The following is a 27,917-nucleotide window of genomic DNA, read 5'->3' on the forward strand; positions in this document are numbered from 1 at the left end:
ATCTGAAAATCACAGCAACGGTGATATATACTTACTCCTTGAAGAAGGCTATGGTAGAAATTCAGTTGTAGTTATATTTCGTTATGATGTAAGCATATGCAGATTCCTTTTAAATAACACTTAATAATGCAAAATCTTGTGACTTCTGTCTATGCTCAGTGATACAACACTACCAGTTTCATGGTTTGTTTTTTAAATCCTGGTATATTGAACTTCATTTATCTTGCTTCCTCTCCTCAATATTAAACTGTCTCTTTAAAATTCGCGGTTTTTTTCTCTTCGGTAATTTGAACTCTGAATGAGTTGGTTTTTTGTGTTTGACCCAGGACATGGGGGGCCCTCCTGGCTGCCAGGGCACACTGCTGACACAGTCTCGTGCAGCTATGGTTGCAGATGGTCCAGCTCTGAGTAGCCATTATTACTGCTACTAACAATAATAATCCCAAAGTTGAGATTTAGTACAGGTGTGTGAGATATCTTTGGCTCTTTTGAGTGAGGTCTGTTTGATTGTGACAGGTAAAAACAAGATAATGGTGCCGTATGAGAAATATATTTTAGGTTGTGTGGAAGATGATAGGCTCCACAAATTGAAATAACAGTGAAGATGCTGTTTTTCCAGGACTCCCAGGACTGCAGTAGCAGTACGCATTTTACACGGTTTCACTACAAGGCAGATGTGGTTATGAACAGCCAGAACAAAATCCTGATGTTCTCATTGTGCTTATGTAGCTTCTTATCATCTGTGTCATGTCAAGTTTATTAGATGTCTAGATTGCTTGTGGCTGCAATTAAGGTGGCCTACTGAGAGATCTCTAAAACCTTTGTTGAGACAGGATGGCACAATCTATTAGTCAGATTCTTATTGAACTACACAGTCATGTAGAATTTGCTGACAGGTGTAACACCAGTCTTACTGATTTGAAACTGCAGTTTGATACAGAGATCGTGCTTGGTGAACCTGAATCAGTTTCTTCTAAGCTAAGACGAGAAAATAAATGTCTGCTTTATGTAGTGGATAACTTACTGGTTTGTATCTGCAGTTGCTATGAAATGTGTTGGTCTGGATGCACACTGGTCAATCTTGGAGTGGTAAATCCCTCTCCCATTGTGATAACTGCTTAATTTAGGTGAATACGTAAATGTGGGGTATGTAATCACTATATTCTTTTATTTTCCTACCTTTGAATCCTGCTGATGTGTGTTATATACTTAAATAAAGCTGTTCAAAAGTTGCCTCAAAGATAGGAGAATTATATATTGCTGAGTTTTGGATAACCAAGTGGGTTTCCATGTTTTATAAAAATTAGTGCTAAGTAAAAAGATAAATAGAGCCACATTTTATCAACTACTACCTTAGAGCACAAAACTGGAGTTTTTTTCCCTCTGTGGTTCTTGAACCTGTAATAAATAATAAGGCAGGAGTAAAAATTTAGGCAACTAACATCTGATTTAATGTCTGATGGTGTTGAACACTACTAGATGCTGTTTCAGTGAGAATAATCTCAGTGTCTTGAGACAAACCTTGATATTAAATCTACACACTAGATTTAAAATAGTAGTATCTAAGCTTCTTGTGCAGTTCCCCAGGATGTTTTGGATACAACCATACAAGATGTAGACAACTGATACCTAGTAGTAGTTCAGGCACAGATTCATATGACCTTAGATACATCTAAATCCTCTATCACTCCTCAGCTTCAGCTGACTCAGGTGATAATAGCCTGTGGAGAAATGGGATGAACAATCTTTGTTCAAAAAAGTGGTCTCTTGAAGGCAGATAGTTGAAAATAAGGTGTATGAGGCTGAGAGGCTGCCTTCCAGATCAAGAGACTTCAGAATCAAGGTTTCTAACTTGCAGGGAGATCTTCACAGGAAACGTAATATAGATGAGACTGTGTAATATAGGATTCCGTAATATACTAAGAAAAAGGTGCAAGGCTGAAAAAACTCAAGATTTTCAAATGTGAGTAGCAAACATGCTGTGAGTGTTTTATGCCAAAGGTGATTAAGCACTGGAAAAAAACCCGTGCTATGAACTACTGAGTTCTTCTGTTTCTTGAAGGACCTCTAGAGTCTTTTGAAGTATATTAACAGTGTTTGAGACAGAACTTGTTGAGTCTGAGTAGGTAGATGTGTAAAACTGCTCCTTCCAGGTCATTCAGACAAGAGAGCATAGTGCTTTTCTGGCCTTAAGTTGCAAGTGAATTCTACTCTGAAATTTGAAGCTGAAAAATTACTTGGTGTCTTCCTCAAGAAAGGATGCCATAGAATAACAGTGCTATTTGGAAATAAGGACTATAAATTCATAGATAGAGTCAGTTAAGTCTGAAGTATAAGACTAAAGATGTTGTAAATGATCTGCAGAATGGCATCCTCTTTGACCAAACACAAGATCTTGTAAGATGTTAGCTTCTGTGTTTTGTCTTCAAGAGCCTTTTTCAAGACAGTTAGCTTCAGCCTGAATTTTCTGCTGCATATCTTGCAGTCCTTGCTTTTATTGTTTTTATGTCCTTTAGCTACTGTTATAAGAGCCTGTTATCATAGCTTTGCCTGCAGGATAAGGACTGCTTGCAGACTGTGAACCCAAAGCAAAATACTGTCAAATTGGAGACCTTCCGTTCCTCTGTACACAAAAACTGTACTTTCACCACAGCTAGAATTCTGTATATTTCACTATTTTCCCCCTCATTTGAAAAAATCAATTTTGCTATTCCCATACAGTGCTACAGTGCTTTGCTTTGGTTTACACTCACTATCCGGGTGAAATGGAATTACGTCACTCTGGCAAAACTGACCTTGCTCGTTGCAGGAATGTTTACGTTTTCTGTTTCTTCCTCCCAATCTGACAAGAGCATCCCTCTTAGGTACTAGATACACCCTTATGATGATCTGAACTGTTGGGCTATACACAATGTAATTGCATGTCACTGCAATCATTCTTTTCTACATATCCCTGTGTGTCTTGAATGGTTTTGGAAATGGGAAAGTCATATAAAAATGAGGGGGAAGTGGGAAACAATACCCTGTTAAGGTGCCATGGAATGTTTTGTTGTAGTTAATCACTCTCTTTCTTCTTTGGCTTTAATCTGTTGGTAGTTGCTGAACTGGTATCCCAAATCTGGGAATATTCTCTGCAGCTAAGTGATCTCTACTCAAAGGAGTTTGAAGTTATGTTTAAATAGCCACTCACTTCCCTTGGGGCTAGAATATGTTGTGTGCTTACACACACATACAGGTTCTCTTGACTAATTCAAGCCTCTGGTCTCTACCATTTCTAGCAATGGTTGGGGGGTTTTTTAGCTTTCCAGCTGATTCCTTTTTGGTTTTACTTGTGCAGTTTTGGCTGTGGGACTTTGTGGTGGAGGCTTTGGGTTTGTCCGAGAGCGATGTGTGTGTGGTGTTTCTTGTATTGTGTAAATTCAGGTCAAGGTAATAATTTAATTACTCTTGGAGATCCTGTGTATTGATTTCCATTTACTGTAACAAGGGCTTGTACTCACTGCACTGTCATCTGTTCTGAGTACATCTTGGACACCCAGAGATTCATGGGCAGAATTGGTGTTTTGTGTACATGAGGTCTCTGGAGCAGTGTCTGGATCTGTAGGCAGAGTATGATACCTTGCCTTCATTAGACATCATTCTACAAACCGAATTTTGCCCAGGTACTGAAGTACAAACTAGATGCCTTTGTCGTTTGAGGCTTACCGAGCCCTGACCCAAGAATCACTGTGTTAGCCCAAGCAAATACAGAATGAAGACCTTTGTTCATCAGTGTGGCCAGCTGAGCAACTCCTTCAGAAAGAATCCAGAAGACCTGAACTATAAAACTCCATCCTGAACGATTGAGGACAAGTAGCTTTGTGGGGTATGGTTTAATGGAATGGATAGTAGCTCCTAGCCTGAAGTTATCATCAGTCTTTCACCTGCTAGTTGGTAAGAATGGCAGTCTGGATAACGTTTTCTGTATGTAGCAGTCTCCTTAAAATGCTTTTACACTCTGTTGCTCTCGGTCTTGATAAATGCAGGCATATCTTTTTCAAGAGTCACTCTTTTTCAAGTGGTCCCCTTGAGCATCTCTGGTCAAGGAGCTGACTGTCCAGACATGATTAGGGAAGAGGAGATGGTCCAGGCAATGATTTAGATGAGGGCGTTGAGTCCAACATCAGCAAATTTGCAGATGACACTAAGTTAGTGGGGAGTGCCGATCAGCTGGAAGGCAGGAGGACTCTGCAGAGAGACCTGGACAGGTGTGGAGAGTTGGGCTGATTCCAACGGGATGAGGTTCAACAAGGCCAAGGGCCGGGTCCTCCACTTTGGCCACAACAACCCCCTTCAGCGCTACAGGCTGGGACAGAGTGGCTGGAGCGCAAGCCAGCAGAAAGGGACCTGGGAGTTTGGATTGACAGGAAGCTGAACATGAGCCAGCAGTGTGCCCATGTGGCCAAGAGGGCCAATGGCATCCTGGCCTGGATCAGTGGCCACCAGTGTGGCCAGCAGGTCCAGGGAAGTGGTTCTTCCCCTGTACTCAGCGCTGGTGAGGCCACACCTGGAGTACTGTGTCCAGTTCTGGGCCCCTCAGTTCAGGAAGGATACTGAGGTGCTGGAGCAGGTCCGGAGAAGAGCAACAAGGCTGGCGAAGGGACTGGAGCATAAGTCCTATGAGGAGAAGCTGAAGGAACTGGGGCTGTTTAGCCTGGAGAAGAGAGGCTCATGGGAGATCTCATCACTCTCTACAACTCCCTGAAAGGAGGTTGTAGCCAGGTGGGGGTTGGTCTCTTCTCCCAGGCAGCTATCAGTAAGACAAGAGGGTGTGGTCTTAAGCTGCGCCAGGGGAGTTTTAGGTTAGATATGAGGAAGAAATTCTTTACAGAGAGGGTAATCAGGCATTGGAATGGGCTGCCCAGAGAGGTGATGGATTCTCCGTCCCTGGAGGTTTTTAGGATGAGACTGGATGTGGCACTTAGTGCCATGGTCTAGTAACCACGGTGGTAGTGGATCAAGGGTTGGACTTGATGATCTCAGAGGCCCCTTCCAACCCAGCTGATTCTATGATTCTATGATTGTTATACCCAACTGGGCAAGGCCCTAAGCAATCTGCTCTAGTTGATCCTACTCTGAGCATTAGGATCAGACTGTGATGATGACCGGAGGTCTCTTCCAACCTTAACGGTTTTGTGATTTTTATGACCATGCTGTAAAGTAACTGTCCTGTCGTGACCTTCATAGGAGATATGGTACTTGCATAATAAAAAGAGACTTCAAGGATTTAAATCCATTTGAATATTGGACAGTAATTCTGCAAGAGATGAACTGAACATTTTAATGAAGCCTTGTCCATATGTTCTGCATGTGGATTATCATTCTCTCTCCTCTTTCTGTCCTCTTCCGTTCTGCTGTACTATCTTTTCTTCTGCTTTAGCAAAAATAGCATATTAGCACATCTTACATGGGATGATTTCAGAAGAAATTCCTGATTCTTCCATTTTTGGAAAGCTGTTTGTAGGAGACAGAGAGAGAGAGACACCAAGTAGGACAACTTTCAAGCTTCACAGAGTTCTAATGTGTTCAGTGCTCTTGATGCCATTTATTTGTTCTTACTGCCCAACTTCGACTTGAGTAGGCAGGAGGCAAGCAACTGAGAAACATGGTAGGGATGCTTACAGTATGTATGGCAAGTAGCCAAAAGTATGTGGCGAGCATTCTCCATAGAAATGTTTTTGAGGAAACTGTTGCCTCCTACACTCAGCTGGACAGGAACTCTTCTGATGTTGTTCAGAACTTAATTTGTTTAGTTATCAGCATGCTTTTTTATACAGTCTCTAGTCTTAACGGAGTTGTAAGTCATGCTAAGTCATGTTGTCAGCCTCAGGAGAACATTCATAAATCTGCAGTGCTATCCAGTGTGTGTTTGTGGATAGTCTGCTTATGTACATAATATGAATTAAATCAAGGCATCAGTTTAATACAGAGATGCCAAAAGTACATTTATATGAAGGAGTCTCTTTACTCTTCTTGCAAAATTGTAATAGAAAGATCATGGATGTTCACAGTTTGTATCAGTAGCCAGTACGTGTTCTGCACTGTATTTCTTGGACTTACAGTTTGCTGTATTTATGTGATGTCAAGCTGCAGAGTCCTGGTGCTTTTTCAGTTTTCTGATGTATTTGTACTTCACTATTTCCAGACATGTGTTGTCAAGAATTAGCCATAGAACTAGCTTGGTACCTATTGGCAGCTTGTTCTCATGTCTGAAAATACTGGCTTTTTTTGTCACGGAGTAATTTCTGTAAAGATACATGTTCTGATTTTGCTTCAGCTCATTGCACAGTAAGAATATTCAGTGCTTTCAGTTACAGGCTTGGTATTTGATAGGGTTGCGTGTTTTCAGCTGGAAATTGATTTTTATTTTTTTTTTCTTTAAAATTAAATTTAAAGCTTAATCAGAATTGAAAGACCACATAAACCTCTACAAGTCCTCCATCAGTTATGCTGGCTGGGAAACAGCAGCAAATAACCATATGGTTATTAACTTGGCTATGCTATGCATATGGTGAGAACAAGTCTTACTCTATTTTGAAACTCTAATAGGTAGCAGATATCTGGTAGCAGATATTTTTGCTTGAATTTTCTTTATTGCTGATTTTCTGGTAAGAGGTAGTTATTTTCAAGAGTCTAAGTAATTCTTACCAAGTGGACTGGTCTCTGATACTGTATAGTGCCAAAGACATCAGGTTAAGAAGAGTTTTTGAATACGGAAGTACTGCTCTATAGCATCAAGCAAGACCAACCTCCTGTTGTTAAGGCAGTGCTCATGGATACCTTTTTTAAGTAATTGCAGCAATAAAACCCTGAGGGGAGAGCTTCCTCTGGCATCTGAAAAATATTTTGTTAGCTCTGAGACTCTTAACTGCAAAGCATAATGCTGCTTTGGAGCATGTAAAGCTGCTGACTCTGGAAGGATAGGTATTCCTCAGAGCCTAATTTCCTTGTTCACTAATACGCAGGACCAGTTTGTTCAAAAAGTTTTGGGCTGCAGGCATATTTTTATTTTTCATTCTGGCTAGAATATCCTTAGGATTCCAAATAGTTCAAACTAAATCAGTCAGTTTTTTCAGCGCTTTCTGATGATTCTGTGTTCTCCTGAGGAAGGGGTACTGCTGGGATACATTGCTTCCCGCTGTCTTCAGAAGGCTTGAAATACATCAGGTTCCGAAAGAGGACCTTGTCATGCCTAGGAGTCACCACTGCTCACTTCCATTCTGTTCTGGTTATTGGGAATTACTGGTTATCTTAAGAGATGACTTGTGTTAGTGCTGAGCTGCGCAGCACTTACTGCACTTTGCAGGCAGTAAAGAACTCTCTCTGCACCTGGCTGCTTCTCCCCAGTGTCTGCTGAAAACTCCAGCCATATGGATACTGCTCTGGTGAAGTAAATCCATCAGTCACTGTTACTGATCTAGATATTTCTTTCTGAGAAAAAGAGATTTTTATGAAAGAATACTCTCCTTGGTATTCATACCCTTCAAAGGCAGGCATTGTTTCAGCTTCCTTTCTCAGGCAGAGGTATTCAAGATGGGGAGAGTTCCCCATGGGAATGAGAAGGAACGAGTGTATCATGACAGGTCTCATCTTGCTTTCTGAAGCAATGCTAATGTGTGTATGAGTAAAGTCCCCCTATTTTAAAAAAGGAAAGGAAAAAGAGTGATGTAATTTGGAGAGGGGGGGCAGACAGTGGGGATAACTGAACAGATGACTAGAGAAATCAGATTTCAAGATGGGGAGCATAAAATCAACTGTAGCTATGAGGAGGCTGGCTCTTCTCAGCAGACTTGTAGAAAATGTGTTTCCATAGATTCATTAGTATGTCAGTAATAATTTGCTTTGAAAGAACAGCTTCCTTGGTACAAATGCTCGAATGTTAATTTGTGTACTAGTTATGGCTGTGCTAGAGTTAATTTTCTTCATAACAGCTCCTGTGGTGCTGTGTTTTCTGTATTTGTGGTGAAAATAGTGTTGATAACACAGGGATGTTTTCATTATTGCTGAGCAGTGCTTACATGGAGTCAAGGCCTTTTCTGCTCCTCACCCCACCCCACCAGCCAGGGAGGCTGGGAGTGTGCAAGGAATTGGGAGGGGACACAGCTGGGACAGCTGACCTCAACTGACCCTAGGGATATCCTGCACCATATGACATCATGCTCAGCATATAAAGCTGGGGGAAGAAAGAGGAAGGGGGGATGTTCAGAGTGATGGTGTTTGTCTTCCCGAGTCAACTTAGCTCGTGGTGGAGCCCTGCTTTCCTGGGGATGACTGAACACCTGCCTGCAAATGGGAGTTGGTGAATGAATTCCTTGGTTTGCTTGTGTGTATGACTTTTGCTTTACCTGTTAAACTGTCTTTACCTCAACCCATGAGTGGTCTCCAATCTATCTTTCTGATTCTTTCACCCATTCCATGTGGGGGCAGTGAGTGAACAGCTGTAGGGGGACTTGCTACCTATCAGCATTAAACCACAGCATTTAGTAACGGCTCTACTGGAGTTTGGTAAAATGCTGTAGTGTTAGTAGCAGCACTTGGGGAAAGGATCCAGGATAAACCACTTGGATAACTTCCTTTAGAGTCAGAGATCTGCAAAGAGCAATTTACTTTGTCTTATTGCACTGCTAATTTCTGTCTGATTTCTCTAGTTGAGGGCAACTGTGGATTTTTGTCTTTGTAGCTGTAGAGTAACCTGGCAAGGGAACCTTATGAAAAGAAAATGCGGAGTCACTTGTTTGTGTCTGTCTTTCTAGGAGCAGTAGTGTTAACCCATAACAAAGCATTCTAACCCATAGTTAGGCATTTACATGACAGATAAAGCATAGTTGCCAAGGCACATATGGAGGTACAGTTTGTCTATCAAAGACTTGATGTTCAAGGATGAAGGTGATTTTTTTTAAGTTGTGAAGTAATTTATTCGTGAGCTTATGTGATGATAATATGTGTTTCAACTAAGGTGCAGTAGGAACTGTTCTTACAACAATATAAGTCATTTTCTCTTGGCAGAAGTATTTATTATGAGTCTGCACCAAGTTGCTTGTATGGTGTCCAAGAAATGTATATTAAATTTAAAGTTGGAGTTTAGATAAGATGTTTTTCTCCAAATCTCTCTTTTCTCACCCCCCATCCCACAATATCTTCTTAATCATATAGAATTCATGAAACTAGGGATTTTTTTTGCAATAGATAAAAACTTTCTTAGTATTATTTTATATTTAGTATAACATGTCTTCTAAAGTGATTGAAATATACACGTATCCGTAAGAAGATGTTTTTGTTGATGGGTGGATTATTTGCATCTATTTCTGTAATCAAATGATGCTTGTGTTTGAGTAACTAGTAGCAGATTGTCAGTGTCGTCAGAAAGAGGCCCATAAGAAGAAGAGGCATATAAGAATACTGCTAGTTCTGTAGAAATAATTGGGTTACCATGTGTTTCTGCTGCTGTCTACTTCTAATTTTTCTATATAATTGAATAGTTGTAGCTTACTGATTTTAATAAGTAATTCAATTGCAGTGCCTCTGTGCCAGAAGAGACCTGCATTTGAGCCACCTTATAAAACTTGTATAGGAAGGTACTTGTTTTAAAAATTAAAAATTAATTTGTGTTTAGTCTGTAAATCTACTGTATTAATTTATTGCCAAAATGTAGTCAAATAGAAGACTTCAAATGTAACCTTGCTAGTGAACTCTGGGGCTTTAAATTGGCTTTTCTGAGTTGAGTTTAGAATTTATATATATTATTTTCAGTTGTGCCTGTGAGAGGTAGGGACTAGTGAAGACCATTGCTTGCAGTATGAGGGAAAATATATCAATTAATTGTTGGGGGTTTTAAAGTCTTAAAATATCTTTAAAACACTGCATTTTTTCATGCTTAAGAAAGTTTTCTTACCCTACAGTGTTCTTGGCAAAATTACTGAAGCGACTCTATGGTGAAACTTCATCATCTTCTCCAGTGCGTACTTCAAATAGAGGAGAGGAGGCGGTTCTTGGAAATCTGGGATCAAAATCCAAAGAAAAGAATTTGGGTAATGTTCAGACTTCATCAGCAGATGCTAGCACATCAACTGATACACCCTGCAAATCATTGCAAGGTGAGACTGCGTTGTCCTTTTTCTGATAATATGCTTTTAAATACAGCTGCTTTATTTCAGAACAGTATAGTATGTACTTTTTTCGTCTATTGATACCAACAGATGAATTTGAATACCAATGCTTCTGATACTTAATACCTAGAACACTCGAGATCAGTGCATATGTCCTGTGAAAACCAAGAAATAGTCTTGGTGTATAAGCATAAATGCAGCATTAGCAGGAGCAAATGTGAAACTTCAGTGTAAGCTATAACTGTCTTTGGTGTAATGTTTGTTGAATGATAATAAAATTACTTACACTGGTACAGCTCTGCTCAGCTGTTAGAGATACAGCCAAAGATTGGTGGGAATACATGATCCAGCACTTCCTCCTGCCCTCATATTGCAGCAGAAACCCCATGGGGAACACAAACTCAACAGAAGGCAAATATCAATTCAGAGACTATGTTGGTACCTTGCTAAAGAGAATTATTTTGTGTGTGTTTATGCAGTGAACATGGCACATGGTACAGGTAAGTAAAAGTCCTTTTTGCAACGAGTTGTTGAATGTGAACAGTGTGCCAAAAGATGGAGTTGGAAAATGAAGTAGCTGTGGTATTACTTTTGGGTAAAGGAGTCTGTGCACAAATATAAGAGTGTGAATTGCTTTGTATTTGTCTAAAACCAAATTTTCCATTACTAGAAGGTTGCTAAACTGACTTGAAATAAAAAGATATGTTTCCCAAGAGTATAAAAGCTTTCTCCAGGGGAGGTGCTCATGAAGACTTTTTACTTGCAAATGAGGAGAATTGACAGTGGATATGGTCTGGGGCAGGAGAGTAAAGTCCACAAAGAAGTGAGCAGAATGAATAGTAGGATTAGGGCCCTGTACTACATAATAACAGATGTTTGTCTTGTTCAGGGGTCTGCTTGGTAGGATTAAATGGAAGACTAGTTTGAATTGCAAAGGAGCTTTCAAGAGCTGGTTGATCTTCAAGAATAACCTCTCAAAGCACAGGAATGGCTCATTTTGACATGCAGAAAACTAAGCAAGTATGGCAGGATGCCTGACTTGAGCTCAGATGTCTGGGAGCAGCAAGAGGAAAGAAAGTAAGGGAAGGCTAGATGGGACAAGGCAGGCACGGGAACTGTGTCATCACTGTGAAAGCAGTCCCACAGTGCCTGAAAAAGAAGAGCAGAACATGTCTGGTAACAGTAACCAGGTTCAACCAACAGTCCAGTGGCACCAGACACCAGGCAAGTCAGTAATGACAAGGCAGGCCTGAGGTCAAGCCAGTGTGTAAAGTCTGTCAGTCAGGGTGTGCATCAGTTGGGCTGTGTGCCCATGCACAGGCATGGCTTCAGTCTGGCTGAAGCTGGGAACTGCTTAAAAGCTTCATCATAAAAGCAGCTTTGAGTGATGTGAGGGGAGCCTCTGCTGAGGTGGCTTCTTACAGGTCTTTCATAAGCAACTCTTTCTTCGTAACAATCTGGATCAACAGCTGTGTGATATCTGAGAGCTGCCCGTAAGTGCAGGCAGCTACATCCTGAGAGGGAGCTCTGGATCCTTATACAGAGAAGATGAAAGCAGATATTGGCTACTGAAGAGCCATCTAAAGATGCTGCCCAAGTGTGCTGGGATGGAGTTAGGAAGGCCAAAGCTCAGCTCAAAGGGATGTGGGAAGAAACAAGAAGGGTGGGGATAACAACTGGAAGACTAAAGAAGATGTGGACCCACTGCTTAATGGACAAGGGACTAGTGACAGAAGACAAGTAAAAGACTGAGGTACTTAAGTGCCTTTTTTTTGCCTGGTAAGACTTCTCTTCCTGCTTCCTGGGCCCCTGAGCCTAATGATAAAGCCTATGGAAGTGAAGAATCGTCCACAGTAGACAATGACAGCTGGGGAGTAGTTAACCCAGTTGTGCAATTGCATGCCAGTGGGACAAAGACTTGTGCATCATGGGATGCTGACTGATGTCATTGTGAGACTGGTTTCTATCCTCTTTGAGAAGTCATCACCATTGGGAGGTTCCTCAGTGACTGCAAAAGGCAAACACCAGGGCCATTTTCAAAAATGGAGAGTCTTGAAAAGTGAGCCTGTTAGGGACTGAATCCTTCTGGAAGCTCTTTCCCGGCATGTGAAGGACAAAAAGGGAATTGGAAACAGTAAGTCTTGTTTTACCAGAGGCAGGTTGTGCAAACCAGTTGCCTTCTGTGCTGGCATGACTGGCTTGTAGATAGGCAGGGTCTGTGGTATGGTGTCCTGTAGCATTCTTACAGCTACCAAGGTGAGATATCAGCTGGATAAGTGAATGCTTAGATGGATAGACCACAAGGCTCAAAGGATGATAATCAGCAATACAAAACTTGATAGATGGCCATGTGCTAGTGATATACCTTATTAATTACCAATTAATACTAGAGTGCAGTCCTTTATCTGACATAGTAACCAGCAACACAGGCTGGGGGTACCTAACTGGAAGCAGCTCCACGGAAGAGGACCTTGGGGTTCTGGTGGGTGCCCAATTGAGTCAGCATTGCATCCTTGTCACGCAGGCAACTGATGACATACTGTGCTGCATTAACAGTGTAGCCAGCACTTTGAAGGAAGTGATCGTTCCTGTTGTGAGACCACACTGGAGCAGCATGTGTGAGTTCATACTGTCCTGTGACTAGTGGGCTCCTCGGTAAAAGAAAGGTAGTGACAGAGTAGAGGGAGTCCACTGAAGGGCGTAGTAATGACTAATGACTGGGGAGCCAGATGACACTGTGGATGAGGAGAGACAGAGAATTGAGTTTCAGTCTTAAGAAGGAAATTTCGTTAGTTCAGCTACCAAATGGGAAGGGAGAATATAGAGAAGACTGATCCGTGCACTTTTTGGAAGTGCTCAGTGACAGGAGAAGGGATGACAAAGAAGTTGTGGTAAGAATAATTCCAGTTGGATGGGGGAGGGAATGCGGGTTTGGGGGTGACCAAACACTGGGAATGGGCTGCCCAAAGAGAGTTTTGGTATCCCTATTCTTGAAAGAGCCAAAACCAACAGCATACTAGAAAACTTTTACTGGGGCTTGGACTAATGACCTCAACATATATGAGTCTAGAAATCTGTGTTACTGTTTTTTGGTTTGGTTTTGATTTTCGTTTGTTTTTTTATTTTGTTTTGGGGGGTTTCTGGTTTGTTTTTGGGTTTTGGTTTGGTTTTTTTTATTTATTTAAAAAAAAAGAAAAGTCCCCCACCCAATATGTAATAAAGATGGCTAGTAACAGGTTGACTTTCTCACATGTCCCTTTGGTAGAATTTGCTTTCAAGGGTTGTGTAGCTGTTGTCCTGTATTGCATCCCTACTGTAATAGAAGATTGCATGGAAATTTCACCTTCTGCAGTTCCATTTGTTTGACACACATTTTGATTTTCTAGATCAGTACTTCTGGTGCTTCTTTTGTGTAGTCAATAATGGGAGGCATATTTTCAAAAGGCTGATAAAACATTAAACTTACTCTTTACAATGATATCTGATAGCATTGGGAACTAATTGTCCTTTCAAAATAGGTGACAGTCTCTGTGATGAAGTTGTGCTCAATAAGCACGAATATGAAGTAATTTCTTAAACTAATACTGCTTTCATTTGTAGTAAATCTATACCATTCCTTATAAATTAGGGCCTGCCCAAACTCCCACTGTAGTGGGAGGTGAGGGGGAGAATTTATTTGACCTTGTGATTTTTAACTCCTCTGATTGTTTATGCCTGATTCCTAATGCAGTGTTCTTCAAGGTAATGAAACAAAAGCTTTTAGTTCAGAATCCTAATACGGGTAAAATGTAGATCATGGGATAGGGAACATGGAACAAAAAGGACAGGCCCATATTTAGGATTTTCACAGCAAAGCAACAAAGCTGTTTTTGAAATTAGCAACAAACTGTAACTGAGCTTGCTTTCTGTTAGAGGCATGCAAATGCTGCAGTGGCATAGAAAGGGTTCTGCCTTGACTGTTGTTCAACAAATAAGTACTTAAAAAAAAAGCCTTGAAGGGGGTTGAAGTAATAAACTCATGGGAAAAAAGATAAATCAGTTACCCATCTGTGAAACCAACAGACAACCATTCTTTTCTGGTTGTGATTTTATTTCAATTTAAGGAGCTCTTGCATTTACATGTTGTGATTTTATGACATTGAACACTGAAAGTACATCTTTAGTGATAGGCTAGAAGATTTGAGCTATAAACTGTCTGACCTCAGTGAAGGAAAAACATAAAGGCATTGATTGAACATTTTGATCATAAACTATTTTAAGTTACTTCTTACTTACAGATCAAAGGTTATAGGTGTAACTACAAAACAGCTGATGATGTCAGTAGCAGTAGTCTAAGATGGGTAATTGAAAGCAACAATGGAAAATGAGGGAAATTTTTTTTGTAGATATAAACTCTTTTCTAGTTTGAAAGTGATTATTTCAATCCTGCAAAATACTACTGAAAAAAAAGTAGTGTCAGTAAGAAGTTGAGGATTTCTCTAAAAAGCTGACTTAGTCTTAACTATTTTCTAGCATTAAATAACAGGTTTTACTATAAAACTCATCACAACGTTCTGTTTGACTTTAATAGTTATTTTCAGATTGTGAAAGTACCATTACCAATTTGTCTGAGCTAAACCACCACTACCCTTCCCCCAGCCAGATTCTGATCTTTACTGGAATGCATTTCCAGCGTTGCCTTAAATGCCTGCACCTTGAAGCATAATAGAGACATGCCCATAAAATTTAAAGATCATACTTTCATATCCTGTAAATATTTGCATTTACATCCTTTTTTTGAGATCAAGTTGAACTTGAGATGAACTTGATAGAATACGAGGACACTTTTAATGTTGGCCGTCATATAATTTTTGAAGATTAATAATTTACTGTGAGAAAGGGTCATCCCATAAAGCTCCTCACATAGTTCTGGAGCTAAAGTTTACAATGAGACCCAGAATAACTGGAGATGGGAGGCAAATTCTGAGGGACACTTTCCTTTGTGACTATAATGTGATCTTCTGAATGCTATTTGTGCTTTCCTTAGGAAGGTGGTAGTTCTGTTAGGGGTGGAGGAAACGTGGAAGTGTCAAGCTTCTTCTGAATCCCAAAGAAGGAAAGAAGTCACTTATCATTTCTTTTTTTTGAAGTGCTTAAGGAAAAACCCAACAAACCTGAACATACGCCTGTGGCCAGAATTTCCATTCTAGAGCATAGTAAGATGTACCATCCCTTTGGATTCTGGGGTCCTAAATGAGACTTTTTTCCCCTATTTTACCAAAATTCTCAGTGAGAAAATGAACGTAACTAAAGTAGGGATTCCTATCCCCCAGGACAATTAGGTAAGACTTCTAACCATTTCTTCCCTAGAGGAACTTGATCCTTCCATTGCAAGAACTATATTTCTTAACTTCAGAAGATGTAATAAAAAAGTTTTTTCTTGCTTCAGCGTAAAATTAAAGAGGGTGTAGATGACCATCTTTGTTACCTTAAACCATTTAAAAGTTACACAAACATAATGAACCTGAGCCTTATGGCAGGCAAAGTGGTAAAGAGAGCAAATGAAAAGGTGAAAGCTCCTACAAATAAGAGAACATTTTCCCTATGCTTGCAAATATGCTTCCAAATGCTGTATTAAAAATACTTAAAAACTTGCTGTATCACAAAAAAAAGGTATCTGGCAAAAGACTGAGCATTTCAAAATACACATTGCGCACTTGGATATGAGTTTGTCGCAAGGATAGGTTTTGTTTGTTTCTGACCCTTGTTAGAGCAGGATCTACTTGCAACAAGGATTAATTTAATGAAAAATGTTTCTCATGAGGTCTGCAGTTCCATAATTGATTTACTTTTTGTTGATATTTTAAAACCTCACTAATTATTTTTAATAGCTTTATATTCAGAGTAGACATGCATGCTGCTACATAGAGATTTGCTAATTGTGGAATTGGCTTTTTCACAGAGTCACAGAATGGGTCAGATTGGAAGGGACCACAGTGGATCATCATCTGGTCCAACCTCCCTGCTCAAGCAGGGTCATCCTAGAACACATTGCACAGAATTGCATCCAGATGATTCCTGGATATCTTCAGTGAGGGAGACTCCACAACCTCTCTTGGCAATCTGTTCCAGTGCTCAATCACCTACACAGTAAAGAAGTTCTTCCTTGTATTTGGGTGGAACTTCCTGTGTATCAGTTTCTGCCTGTTGCCTCATGTCCTGGTGGTTGGCATCACCGAGAAGAGCCTGGCTCCATCCTCTTGGCTCCCCTGCTTTAGACACTTACATATAAGTAGCTGAGGTCCTCTTCTCAAGGCTGAATAGGCCCAGCTCCCTCAGCCTTTTCTCATAAGAGGAAATGGCCTCCTTAGTCTCAGACTTTTTTCTTGGTAAGAATGATAACTACTTTTTAAAGGACTTGGGATTTACTGATCAGTGTTTAGCAGCTTCCTTATAAAAATGGAAATTTCAGAGTTGCTGAAGAAGGATAATTGCATTCAAGTGAAATATAGTGTTCAGTTTGTCTGTATAAAGCATACTGTGCCACTTTTGATGTTTGCATTTTCCCTAATTTTGAAAAAGGAATTTGAAATGCAGACAGCCTGGCCAGAGTCTCGGATCTTGTAGAGACACCCTATTTGATCTTTTCTTCTCCTTCATTTAAGTAAGAGGTAATGAAGAATAGTACTAAGCTGTTACTACTAACAGGTTTTAGTTTTCTAAAAAAGCCAGAATCCATGTTATGTTATATAAATAGGCAAAATGCAGTTTACTCTGTATTTATTAAATAAAAACATGAATGTCTATCAAATGTGACATATCCCAACGTTCTTATCCTATATGAGGAATTTCTGTCAAAATTCAGTACAGCTGTGTGATAATTTTGTATTCTCTTACTTGTTCCATTGAAGTTACTGATGCTGACATTATACTGTGTTTAGATCATCAGTAGAACACCAAGACTGTGTCCATCCATCCTCATTCTAATCCTTTCTTCCTGCAGCCGTTCTCTTATAGAAAACTCAAGCTTGTGACACAAGTGCCTAGAAGACAGAACTTGTCTAAAAAATGTGCATGAATAGCCCTGCATTTTAGTTGATCAAATTGATGAAGTGCATATGGCTGAGAAATTAAATTCTAGCAGTACTCAACGCAGTAAACAACTTTAGAGGCTTGTTAAAGAATTCAGCGTTGCTTTAGTTAATTACTTTGAAAGGCTGTCTATTGTGAATAAGTTAAAGAGCAATGGAGATTATAATTATTATACAACAAAGTATTGTCACACAGTCTTACGGTCTTCGCTCAAGGGTTTAAAAATTCTCTCATTACGTGGTATTTACAGTGCCATTACGCTGTGCAAATGGGACAGATATATCCAGAAGTGAGTAGACTATTTGGCTGAAGACAACAGCCTGTGGTGGCTGTGGCAAAAATGGTGCCCAACCAGTTTTACAAACTGGTAGCTGCATGGTTTAGGGTAATGTAGAGATACGGGGTTTAGGGGGGGGAAGGGGAGAAAAAAATGAAAACCAACTGACCAAAAACCCAGAAACAAACCAAAAGCCTGCCTCTGTTCAGGCTGAGTGGGCTGCACGTATAATATCTGTAAATTCTGTTGTGACAGAAACAGCCTTGTTGTTCAGTTTCCAGTTCCCTTAGCAGTGTTTTTGTGGGGGTTTTTTCTGCTGGTTGACAGATTCCTCCTTTTTCCAATGTTCTTATGTATATACATTCACCCATTCTTCTCTACTACCTGCTTGTTTCATCAGCTTATCTGTCATAGGGAAAGCCTCTGGCCTCTGTGAGAACAGCATGTAGTTTAATAAGTAGCTCATCAAAGAGTATGTAGGGATTGCCTAATTGGAGTAGAAAATGCCAGCTTTAGCTCTAAGTGTAAACAAGCTCTAAGCCTAAATGCAGCCAGCTGCGGGAAAACAAATTATCTTGGTAAAGGAAATGGAAAAATGGCTTGTGTAAGAACGTGATAAAATGGCCTTGTTTCAGCTACAGAATGGCTGATAGCCCGAAGTTGAACTACAGCATAGTAATGGTGTAACATTCTCACTGTCCACTTTGTCACCCTGTTTGAAATCAACTGACAAAATCAGTTGTGTGAGACCCCACTCCTGCTCTGATTTACACTGCGGAGTTTATTACTTAATCTGCCATTGTCAAAATCGTAGTTATTCAGAGTCAAATCTCATGTTTTCTGCTGTTACACAAGCTTACTTTCTACTTGTCTTTCTTAACAACTGTACCCTCTAACAATTATTTGAAAAGTGGAAATGCTTATAATGTGAGCTTTATATTGAACTAAGTTCTGGGGAAATGATTTTCCATAATTTTTTGTGCTTTGTGTTATTTTTTTACACAAGTGGGAATGGACTGTTACTGATGACTTTGTGTTAGGGAATAGAAAATGTCAATTTTGGGGGAAAAAAAGGTTTAAAATCCTGAATTTTTGTTTACTTTTATTCTGATGAACACATCTGTTTATTTTCTGGTCTTATTTCAAGTGAGTTCCAGAATAACATAATCACTTCATCAGTGAGGGTAATTAATTAATTGCAACTTACATATGGCCTTTTAGATTCAATGTTGTTGCATTTATTAAAAAAAAAAAAAGTATTGATTGACAGGGGTGTATTTGGCTTTTGAGAAGTGTTTTGAACAAATAAGATGTGCAGCACTAGGAGAAGTAATTGAACTGAGTACTAACTTAATGTTAAGATAGCTTTATGCTCCTGTTTATACAGCTAGAATTCTTAGACATCTAATCAAAATATTGCATATAATCATATACCAGGGCATCTGTGGGACACTGAAGTTTTTAAAATAAATAACTTACCACTGAGCTATACAGTTTCATCATTACCTCCTATATTCAACTTTCAGAAAACAAAAACTAGCAAAATAGCTTGTACCGCTTTTTAAATTAGCTATCTCGTAATTTTAAAACTGCCCTCTGCCTGTAGTCAGATTTTGCTCTGAAAAGTTTTATGTTTCTTGGTTTCCTCAGTCAGTGGTTTTTCCATGCTTCACTCTCACTTTGTATTCTGCTTATTTTTCACTACTTTTTCTGGGAGAATGTAGAAATTGTAGTGATTTGTAGGTAAAAAAAAATTCTTCCCCAGACGATGAGTGAGAACATGAGGAAGAAGGATTTGTACTTTTTTAATCAGTTTTTTCTCTGTGACGAAGAATATCTGCCATTCCTAATGTAATGAAACTGAAGCTGAGTTATAATGGTGAGTGCTGTCTTCAATAAAATGAGCTATAATACAGCCTTTCTACTTGTCTAAAAAAAAAGTAAATTAAGAGTTAGTGTGCATGTGGGAGATAGTGAGGGAAATAAATGTGAGTTCTCTTGTTCCTTGTTTTTTATGAATTTCCCATCCTAACTTTGGGTCTTGTAAAATGAGTATGTCTTTATTGACCTCAGTTTCCTTTTGAAGTTTTTGGGTTTCATCAAGCTGAAGGAAAAGACCATGATGAGGAAGTACTTCTGAGGATTTTCTCAAGTTGTTTTCTTCTTTCAGTGCTCTAGTCTAGTGTGCTGTGTAATCTAGACTTACTCTTTTGAAGGAGTAAAGTACTTCTGGTGATGTGAAGTGTCAGGAGGGAAGTCGTAATGAACTGGCTTGTTTAAACATTCTACCAGGCACAAATGGTGTGTAACCTAAGAACTGGGAGCACTCTTCTGTGATATGGCTTGTATTCTACGAAAAAAATCTGAGAATGCAGTGAAAGCATGCTATTGCTTGACAAACAAGGGATAGTAGACTTTTTTTGTGTAAAAATAACAATAAAGTAGCAGAATTAAGGTAAATTAAAAAATTCAGTACTGCTATTTACACTAATATGTTGTGACCATTAATATTGTAGAAAAGGTTATTGGAATAAAATAAGTGTATTGTACTGCATCCCCACAATGTTCTCCAACAATATGCTGCTTGAGGATTTTTTGAGCCCGAAGACAACATGTATCTATTAAGACTTTATTCGTTCATCAGTTTATTGTTTGAATGTATGTTATTGAGCAATTTGGAATAAAACTGTACACTTTGACGGTGTACTTGGCAAACAGGGAAGTTCATCCTTCAGAAAAAAATAGCAGGCATCTTCAGAATTTTAAAGAATTTTGCAAAAGAAAAAGCTTTTTCAGTATTCTGTTACATGTATTGGTGCCAATAAAATATGTGACTGTAGCAAGAAATGTAACTTGAGATAATTAGATGTTCGAAAGACATTCCAAAAGCTTTTTTTTCCTAAATAAAAAAAAAGAAAGAGATGAAGAATCTTCAGCCAGAAACTGGCTAGAATGACTCCCTTAGTTTATTCTGATAAAGTACAGATTATCAGATCTTAGAACAAGCTAAAGGAATCAGACTGTAATGGTAAACTGTAGTAGCTCTCCATAAAGGGAGTTCCATAAATTTGTGAGAAACAAGTTCCTACCTGCAGTGAATTTCTACAGAAATACTTCATCAGCTACTCCTGTCACCCAGCAAAATAGCACAACATTTCCATTTCTGTGTGATGGTTATCATTTGAGCGAAACAAATGACCAGCAGTAAATGACTGCCTGTTCTTTGCTAGGTTGTTTATTATCATTATCACTTTTTTGGTTTTGTTCTCTACCAAATGTGCTTCTCTAGTATTGAGGGAGAGGTTTCTGCTGAAAACTGAGGTCAAATAACAGGAATTACGCAGCACTGCAAGAAAAAGGATTTTACTTTCCAATTGCACAAAGGTCTACTTGAGCTAAAAGCTTCTGTTGTTGTGGAAAGCACTGTAGTGTGCGTTGACTTCATACTGAAAAACCTGTGAAAGTAAACCTGTGAACAGAGGTTGTTTGCACATAATATAACACCTCATGTCCCTGAAGTTACTCTGATGTACCTTATCATGGCAGACTAAAGTAACTATAGCTTAGTGGTCAGGAACTTGGATGTCATCTGAAGAAAAATGAGTATACATTGGGGAATAGGTGAGTATTTCGGATCACCAGATTTGTTCACGCTATTGAAGGACAATTTGATGTCTTCAGGTTGATCAACTGCAAAAGTACCTATTTTCCAGTACCACAGCTCAGGAGGACCCTCGAGGTGTGTATATTCTACATTTAGTCACTGATATCACCTTTGGTGCACTTCAGTTTGTGAAGACTTTTCAAAGGAGACAGCTCTTGCCCAGGATTTGTATGTGCATTGTCTTTATAGATACTTATCCTGCTAGTCAGTGAAGGGGAAAGTGATTGTGTACAGATAACAAGGGAGTGTTTCTGTGCATTGGGGATTGTCAGAATTTTCAGGTTGTGGTCTCATTTGTATACATACAAATGAGGAATAGCTATAACATGGTCATACTCGAGCTTTCCTAATAAGTAAAATCATACTTTATGCAAACTTTTTAAAGGAGATAACAGACCTCTTTCAAGCCTTATTTTTGTCCAGATTATATCTACTGTAACACCACATAGAAAATGCCTACTGACAGTAATGACTTTTGTAGAAGGTATGGCATTGAACTAATCAGACCTTATATTTGAACCAACATCAATCCCTCACTTCCTGTGCTTTTTTGTAAAGACCTATTTTTGAGGATAAACTCTTTCATTCTATTTGGAGAAGTGATAGCCAGGTGTTTCCAAGGGATAATTTTGTGAAAAAGATAGTCTTGATAAGATTGGGCTAACTTGTCAGCTGTCTGTGGGGGCTGCAGGATGTTCTAGATGGACTTGGGTCCTCTAATTGCAGTATGAGTTCTACCCTATGGGAACTTAGCAGTGAGTTACCAAAGCTTTCTGAGTTGCAGGGAAGCACTTCATGGGCAAGACAAAATTTCTGTCTGATTGTGAAGCTGTACAGGGTGCTGGTGTCCAGGCAGGGTGGCTCTGTGAGGGGAGGCCGGGGCTGCCCCATGCAGTCGGTTCCAGGCAGCTCCAACCCACCCACTGCAGGGCAGGGCTGAGCCCACAGCTGAGGGGGGGTGCCTTGGGGAAACTTCTTTGAGAAAGGAGAGGACTAGGAGAACTGCTGGGAGAGGAGGGAACTAAAAGGAGTGACAACAGTGGGAACCCTGGGGTCAGAGGAGGAGGTGCTATGTTGTTGAAATGTTCCTGAAGGACTGCAGCCCACAGAGAACACTTGTGGGGGAAAAGGAAGGAGCAGCAGAGAGAAACTGTTGCACTGTAGACAGCCCCCTCCACCACCTTGCACTGCTTTTTGTCTCACTGAAGGGACTGCAGCAATAGGGAGTAGGTGAAGTTTGGAGTGAATATAAGCCAGCAAGGAAAGGTTGTTATAGCTGGTAAGTGATCTCTCTGCTGTTGACTCATGAGCTCTTAGTCCTCTTCTTCCCATTTCATCCTGCTGAGGGGGGAGTGAGTGAGCATCTGGTGGGTGTTTGGCTGCTAGCCAGGGTCAACCCACCACAGAAACTAGAAGTGATTCAGTCTCCATCCAGTCTTACAGCAAGCAAAGGACCAAGATTTTTTTTTTTAGTGGATTTTGAGATTTTAACCAACAGCTGAGTAGATTTGCCACAAAAGGACCAAGATTATATGAACATGTGTTCTGGCCATGTCTGTGTCTGAGGTGTGCCTAAGCATGCTTTATGTTCAGGCAGTCTGATGCTTGTTTGTAGTAGGGTAGCAAGAGATAACATAGCTGGCCAAGCAACCGACATGCTTGCAGTTGTAATGTTGGGAAGGGCATGATGTAGATTCACATCCCTACTCTGTGCACAAAGTTGAGTTACATGCAAAGGATCTCTTTGTGTGGGGAATGTTGTAGAAAAGAACATGAGGAAACTTGAAATCATTCAGAAGGAAATACAAACATTTATACATCCTTGTAATTTAAAACTGTCACTAATTAGCCGGGGGGGGAATCAGTGCAAGTGCTGCCAGTTCAGCCATTTGGCATCATCCCTATGGAAAGGATTGCAGAATTATTCCACATTAATTTTCAGTGGATTTTTCTTCAAATTGCAAAATTTTCTTCATCTTTCTGTATTATTTATTTCTTTCCCTTTATTATCCTTTAAAGTAAGTATCATTAATATGAGTTGGAAATTTTCTGGCTTGGTCAAGAAAAAAAAACAACTTTCTAATGTGTTTTCAAAACAAATTTATTACCTCCTGATGATGAAAACAACTGTGTGTAGCTTTTCAGAAGTGCCTTGAATGTTCAGAAATGTAGTTTGTCATAGATATCTAAGATGATCAGTCATGCTGAATTCTTTGAAGTAGAGTATCTGAGAAATGTCAGTGTATAGTTAAATTACATATTTGCATACAGTATGTGTAGTTAAATTGCATATTTGAAACCTAGAAGTAATTCTTGTTAGGAATCTGTCAGACACAACTATGTTTTAAATGTTTGAGAATTAGTCCAACCATAGCTGCACCTCAGTGATAGACTTGGATCACCTGGGATCTTCTAGCAAATTTGTGGTGTAAGGAGGTTAATTGTGTCCACTTGACAAAGATATTTTTATTTTACATTATTTTAACAGTTCTGTCTGGAACAGGCTTCCCAGGAGAGGGGTTGCAGCACCAAACCTGTCAGAATTCAAGAAGCGTTTGAATGATACTTTCAGGCACGTGGTGTGACTCTTGGGAATGATCCTGTGCAGGATTAAGAGTTAAGTTCAATGATCCTTGTGGGTCCCTTCCAATTCAGTATATTCTCTGATTCTGCGTTTTAAAAGGACAAATTGCCCCCAAGAAGGGAAGGCTGGTGCTCTGTCTGTGCTGACTTATGGAGCTGTGTGTTAAAAAATCCAACAAAACAACAACAACCAAAAAGCCCCAATAAACCAAAAAGAAAAACAAAACAACACTGAGCCATCTAAAACTACATTGCAGCATCTGGAAATACCCTGACATTCCGGCCTTCTGGAAAAGCTTTTTTCTCCCTGTGGTTGGTCTGTGCTGTTGTCACTACTGAGCAAAAGAAATACAGTCTGGTATTTGGACTGTTTTCGTTTAACTGGAGCAGAGATGAGTCTCTGTCACTCCTACAGAGCTACTTGTCTGGTGAACACAGGAGAGGTTTCTACTGATGCTCTTAGATGTATTTTTAAATACCTTTTAAACAGGAAAGGAATCCTACAAAATGAGACTGCTGCCATCACCACAAGTAGTTTCCTATACAATAAAATAGTTGGAAAGCTGGCCCTTGGCTCTTCCCCTTCCTTCCCCTCTCAGAAAGAAGCACAGCAGGGATGAGCAGGCCCTGCTGAGGCTTAGTCAAGTGTGGCTTTCAAACTCCCTTTATCTTTGCATCCTTTAGAACAGGATAGGCTGTGTTTAAAAGGTCTACAAATGGGCAAACCACAGTTCTGTGATTCTTTTTCTGTTGCTTCTATCACTGCATAATCAGCTTGTATCTCTCCATCCATCCATCTTTTGTGAAACAGTTCTTAAAGAAATAATGTCTGCTCATGCTGAATGGGGAAAAATGTTTAGAATCTCTCTTAAAATGTCACTGTAAGTGTCTTCTGAAGTTAGAGCAGAAGATTTGCCTCATACAAAGGAAAAAAATGTTTCTGGTGGAAAGAACTAACCCATGGAGTAATTGCTTATTTGTAGCTGCTACAAAATTTGGTGCAGTTTTGTTGGTTGTAGGATAATTTCAGTGTTCCACACCTGACCCTCTGTAAGGATTTTTGAGAACACTTATTGCCATGGTTGGAAAAACATTTGAGAAAATCTGTAGTGAGACCAATATTGAGGCAGATATTTGGGGTTTTTTCTGTTTTGTAGGTAGTGATGATGCAGTTATGTCTCCAAGAAGAATTTACAAAGTGGATCTTCCTCCAGAGGGTTATGTTGCAGCTACTCCAGATGCTATTGGTAGTGCAGTTTCTGAAAACTCAGGCAGTAGTGCTGACTCAACAGGTAAGTTTCTATGGTTGTTACTGTGATAAATTTTTCTCAAGGTAAACTTCTTAGCAACTCTTATCAAGTAGACTCAGACTGCAACAATTAAGTATTTAAACTGTTGCTGCCAGCGGGTGTCACTGTTTTGCAACGTAAGCAAAATGAGGATGTACATCCCTATGAGTTCACCTCCCTTGTTAAGTGTTGCACGACTAGATTGAACATTTGGTTATAGCCATACAGTGCCACGGATCTTGCTGAAGTTCCATAAAGTCTAACTAAGGACAAAGTCTTTAGCTCCTCCCACTCAAGTGGCACATGTATATTCATATTATGCCTGCTTACAGTCATGTTATTTTTAAGGATAAATGATAGATAAAGCTGTTTTACTCTTGATATTCTGAGAAATTGGATAAAGACTCAACAACATTTCAAATTTACCTCTCTCAGTTAGAACAGACATTCATCATTGGTGTTGGTGGAGGGAGATACCAATTCTTTAGTGTTGAGAGGCTTTCTGATGAGAAACTGTGACCAGGTAACTTCAGAACCAATATTTAAGGTTGTCAAAGAATACAAGAGAAGAAGCACAGAATCTGTAAAGTGAGCTCTAAGTTGGCCTCAGTTAAATACATGGTTTTCTGAATGCCATTACCAGAATAAATTGATTCCATCTGTCTTTAAAAAAAAAAAAAGTTCTAAGCTTAGACAAGACAAATTCATTCCGTTTTTTCAGTTGCTGTGTTGCTGTGGATGTATGTTTGTCCAAAATGGTGTATCACTGTAATTTGCTGCTAGGGGCATTCTACAGCAAAGAAAATACGCAGGTAAGGCAGCTGAAGTAAAACACCTGATAAGCAGCGGTTATTAAAGTACTGTATCTATTTCAGCCTGGAGACTGCCTTAAATGTAAGGAAAATCTCTGATATAACCTGCATATATGGAAAGGCAAAAGCTGCTTGCCTCTGCAAACAGGACCCACGGGGTGAATTTTCAGTTGGAAATTGGGTCTGCACTTTCAGAGCTCCATTCAGAATGTGGATACAAGTAAAGCTATCAAAGTAGCTTGACTGAAGCAAAATACAGCGTGACTGGTCGTGCATCAAGAATGTTCTTCCTTGATGTGAAGTGGTTTAAAGACCATATTTTGAGTGACAAAGAAGTAACTTTATCAGAGTAACGTGAGAGTAGATCTTGATACCTTTTGGATTATGGATGTACAGCTTCTAGGCTGCTCTTTTCTCTGTTGGATGGGATTCATGTTCTGAGTCCAAAAGCTATTTCTAGGCGTTGCTCAAATTTGTTTAGTCTTTGGGCAGTTCACTGGGTTTGTTTCCCAGCATGTCATATTCAAGCTGCTTATTCTGATCCCGAAGCACCATTTCTCTCCCTCCATGCCATATAATCTCCATTTATTATTTGGTGTTCTTTCCTTTTAGATATTAGAGGGATGTTTCCCCTTCTGTATTTTGCTAATAAAACTAAATGAAGTCTCGTAATACTTTGTAGGTAAATGGACCTGTAACATTCGGTTTTATACAGGGCCTTACATTGCTTTTAAATGAAACACTAGAATACAGATGTCTGAACACTGCTGCAACCTCTTTATTAAGGTATTAGCATGGAACTTTTGTGGCATATTTAGTCAGCTGCTGTTCAAAATCTGTGTGTAAATCAGGTTATATGTGGTGCATATTAGATGTTGATATATTGCATAGCAGTTAAGCAGAACAGAATTTAGGATTGCATTATGTTGTCTCTTTTTAAAGCAGTATAAATACTTGGCCTGGTCTTACAGCGGATGGAATATTGAATAACGGTTCATTTTCTAGATTTAATCTTTTCCCTTAGTATTTCAAAACAAACGTACTCAACCATGATAGCAGTAAGTACAATTCTGATGTTGTGTAGTGACAGTATTGACTGTTGGATGGAGTGCTCTTTTAGCTGATCCCAATTTCAGTGTTCAGCAAGAGTAGGTTTTGGACTTCAACCACTTTTTCAACAGTTAACAAATTGATGTGGAATTTTGGGAGACTTATTTTTGGATTAGTTTGTTATTTGACTTTGCAGTTTATTATGGAATCAAGAAAAAATAAGTTTGAAGTGAAGTTTTTTAATCATTGATTCTCCTTGCATGGTAGATTTGACTGTAAATGTCATTCTTGCCAGGGATTTGCCTAATTTGTTCTTAAAAACCTCCTCTTAGGGTGGTTTTTCTTACATGCTCTTTTCTACTTGCTCTAGTGTTTCACTACCCTGTAATACTAGATCTTTCTTGCTGAAGTTTAGACCCTTATTTGTTTTGTCTAAATACAGATTCAGAATTGGAGATCTGTGCTGATCTTGCAAGGTTGAGGGACAACATTAATTTCATCCTGACAGTATCAACCATAATGGAACTAATTTAAAGAGTAATAATAATGGACAACTCAAAAAATATTTTAGAGCTGACAAGAAATTGTTTTAATTTATAATTTTAATTAACTTTAACTTTTAAACAATTTCTCAAAAACAGTTGATGGCTAAATTCATATTCTAATGATTGAATACTTCATTCTTTCATAGATTAATGCAATAAAATATCAGCCATGGCACATCTATCCTTCTTGACAATCTTGTTATTAATTCAGATAGACACAGATTTTGTTTTCTTAATTTATTGAGAAGACATAGCAAATCACACTGATATATAAGTAAGTTGCAACTAAAAAATTTAAATGCTAAAATAGTCAGATTATTTTCATAAGACAAGTTTGATAAACAATGAAATTATTTTTGAGTCAGATTCCTTTTTTTTGTCTTTTTGCTTGAGTTTCCACATAATTTATTTCCCTTAATTCTGGACTCAAAGGCTAGAAAAGGATAGCATGGGAACCTTTTGTTACCCGGCATATACACAA

At 39.2% G+C, this 27,917-nt stretch overlaps 1 protein-coding gene across 4 annotated transcripts in view; it reads left to right on the forward strand.

The window, feature by feature from the left end:
- The window catches only part of ERICH1 (glutamate rich 1), a 66,252-nt gene that overhangs the window by 3,787 nt on the left and 34,548 nt on the right, over positions 1-27,917 (forward strand). For 3 of the 4 annotated variants that reach the window (XM_032683843.1, XM_032683845.1, XM_032683842.1), the window contains exons 2-3: positions 9,939-10,133; positions 24,898-25,032. In XM_032683843.1, the coding sequence (XP_032539734.1) occupies positions 9,939-10,133; positions 24,898-25,032 (330 nt within the window). Of the gene's footprint in view, positions 1-8,894; positions 8,926-9,938; positions 10,134-24,897; positions 25,033-27,917 lie in introns of those variants that run through there. The other variant, XM_032683844.1, reaches the window with a different exon arrangement.

This window comes from Chiroxiphia lanceolata, chromosome 3 (genome assembly GCF_009829145.1).
Source record: "Chiroxiphia lanceolata isolate bChiLan1 chromosome 3, bChiLan1.pri, whole genome shotgun sequence".
NCBI classification, from domain to species: Eukaryota; Metazoa; Chordata; class Aves; order Passeriformes; family Pipridae; genus Chiroxiphia; species Chiroxiphia lanceolata.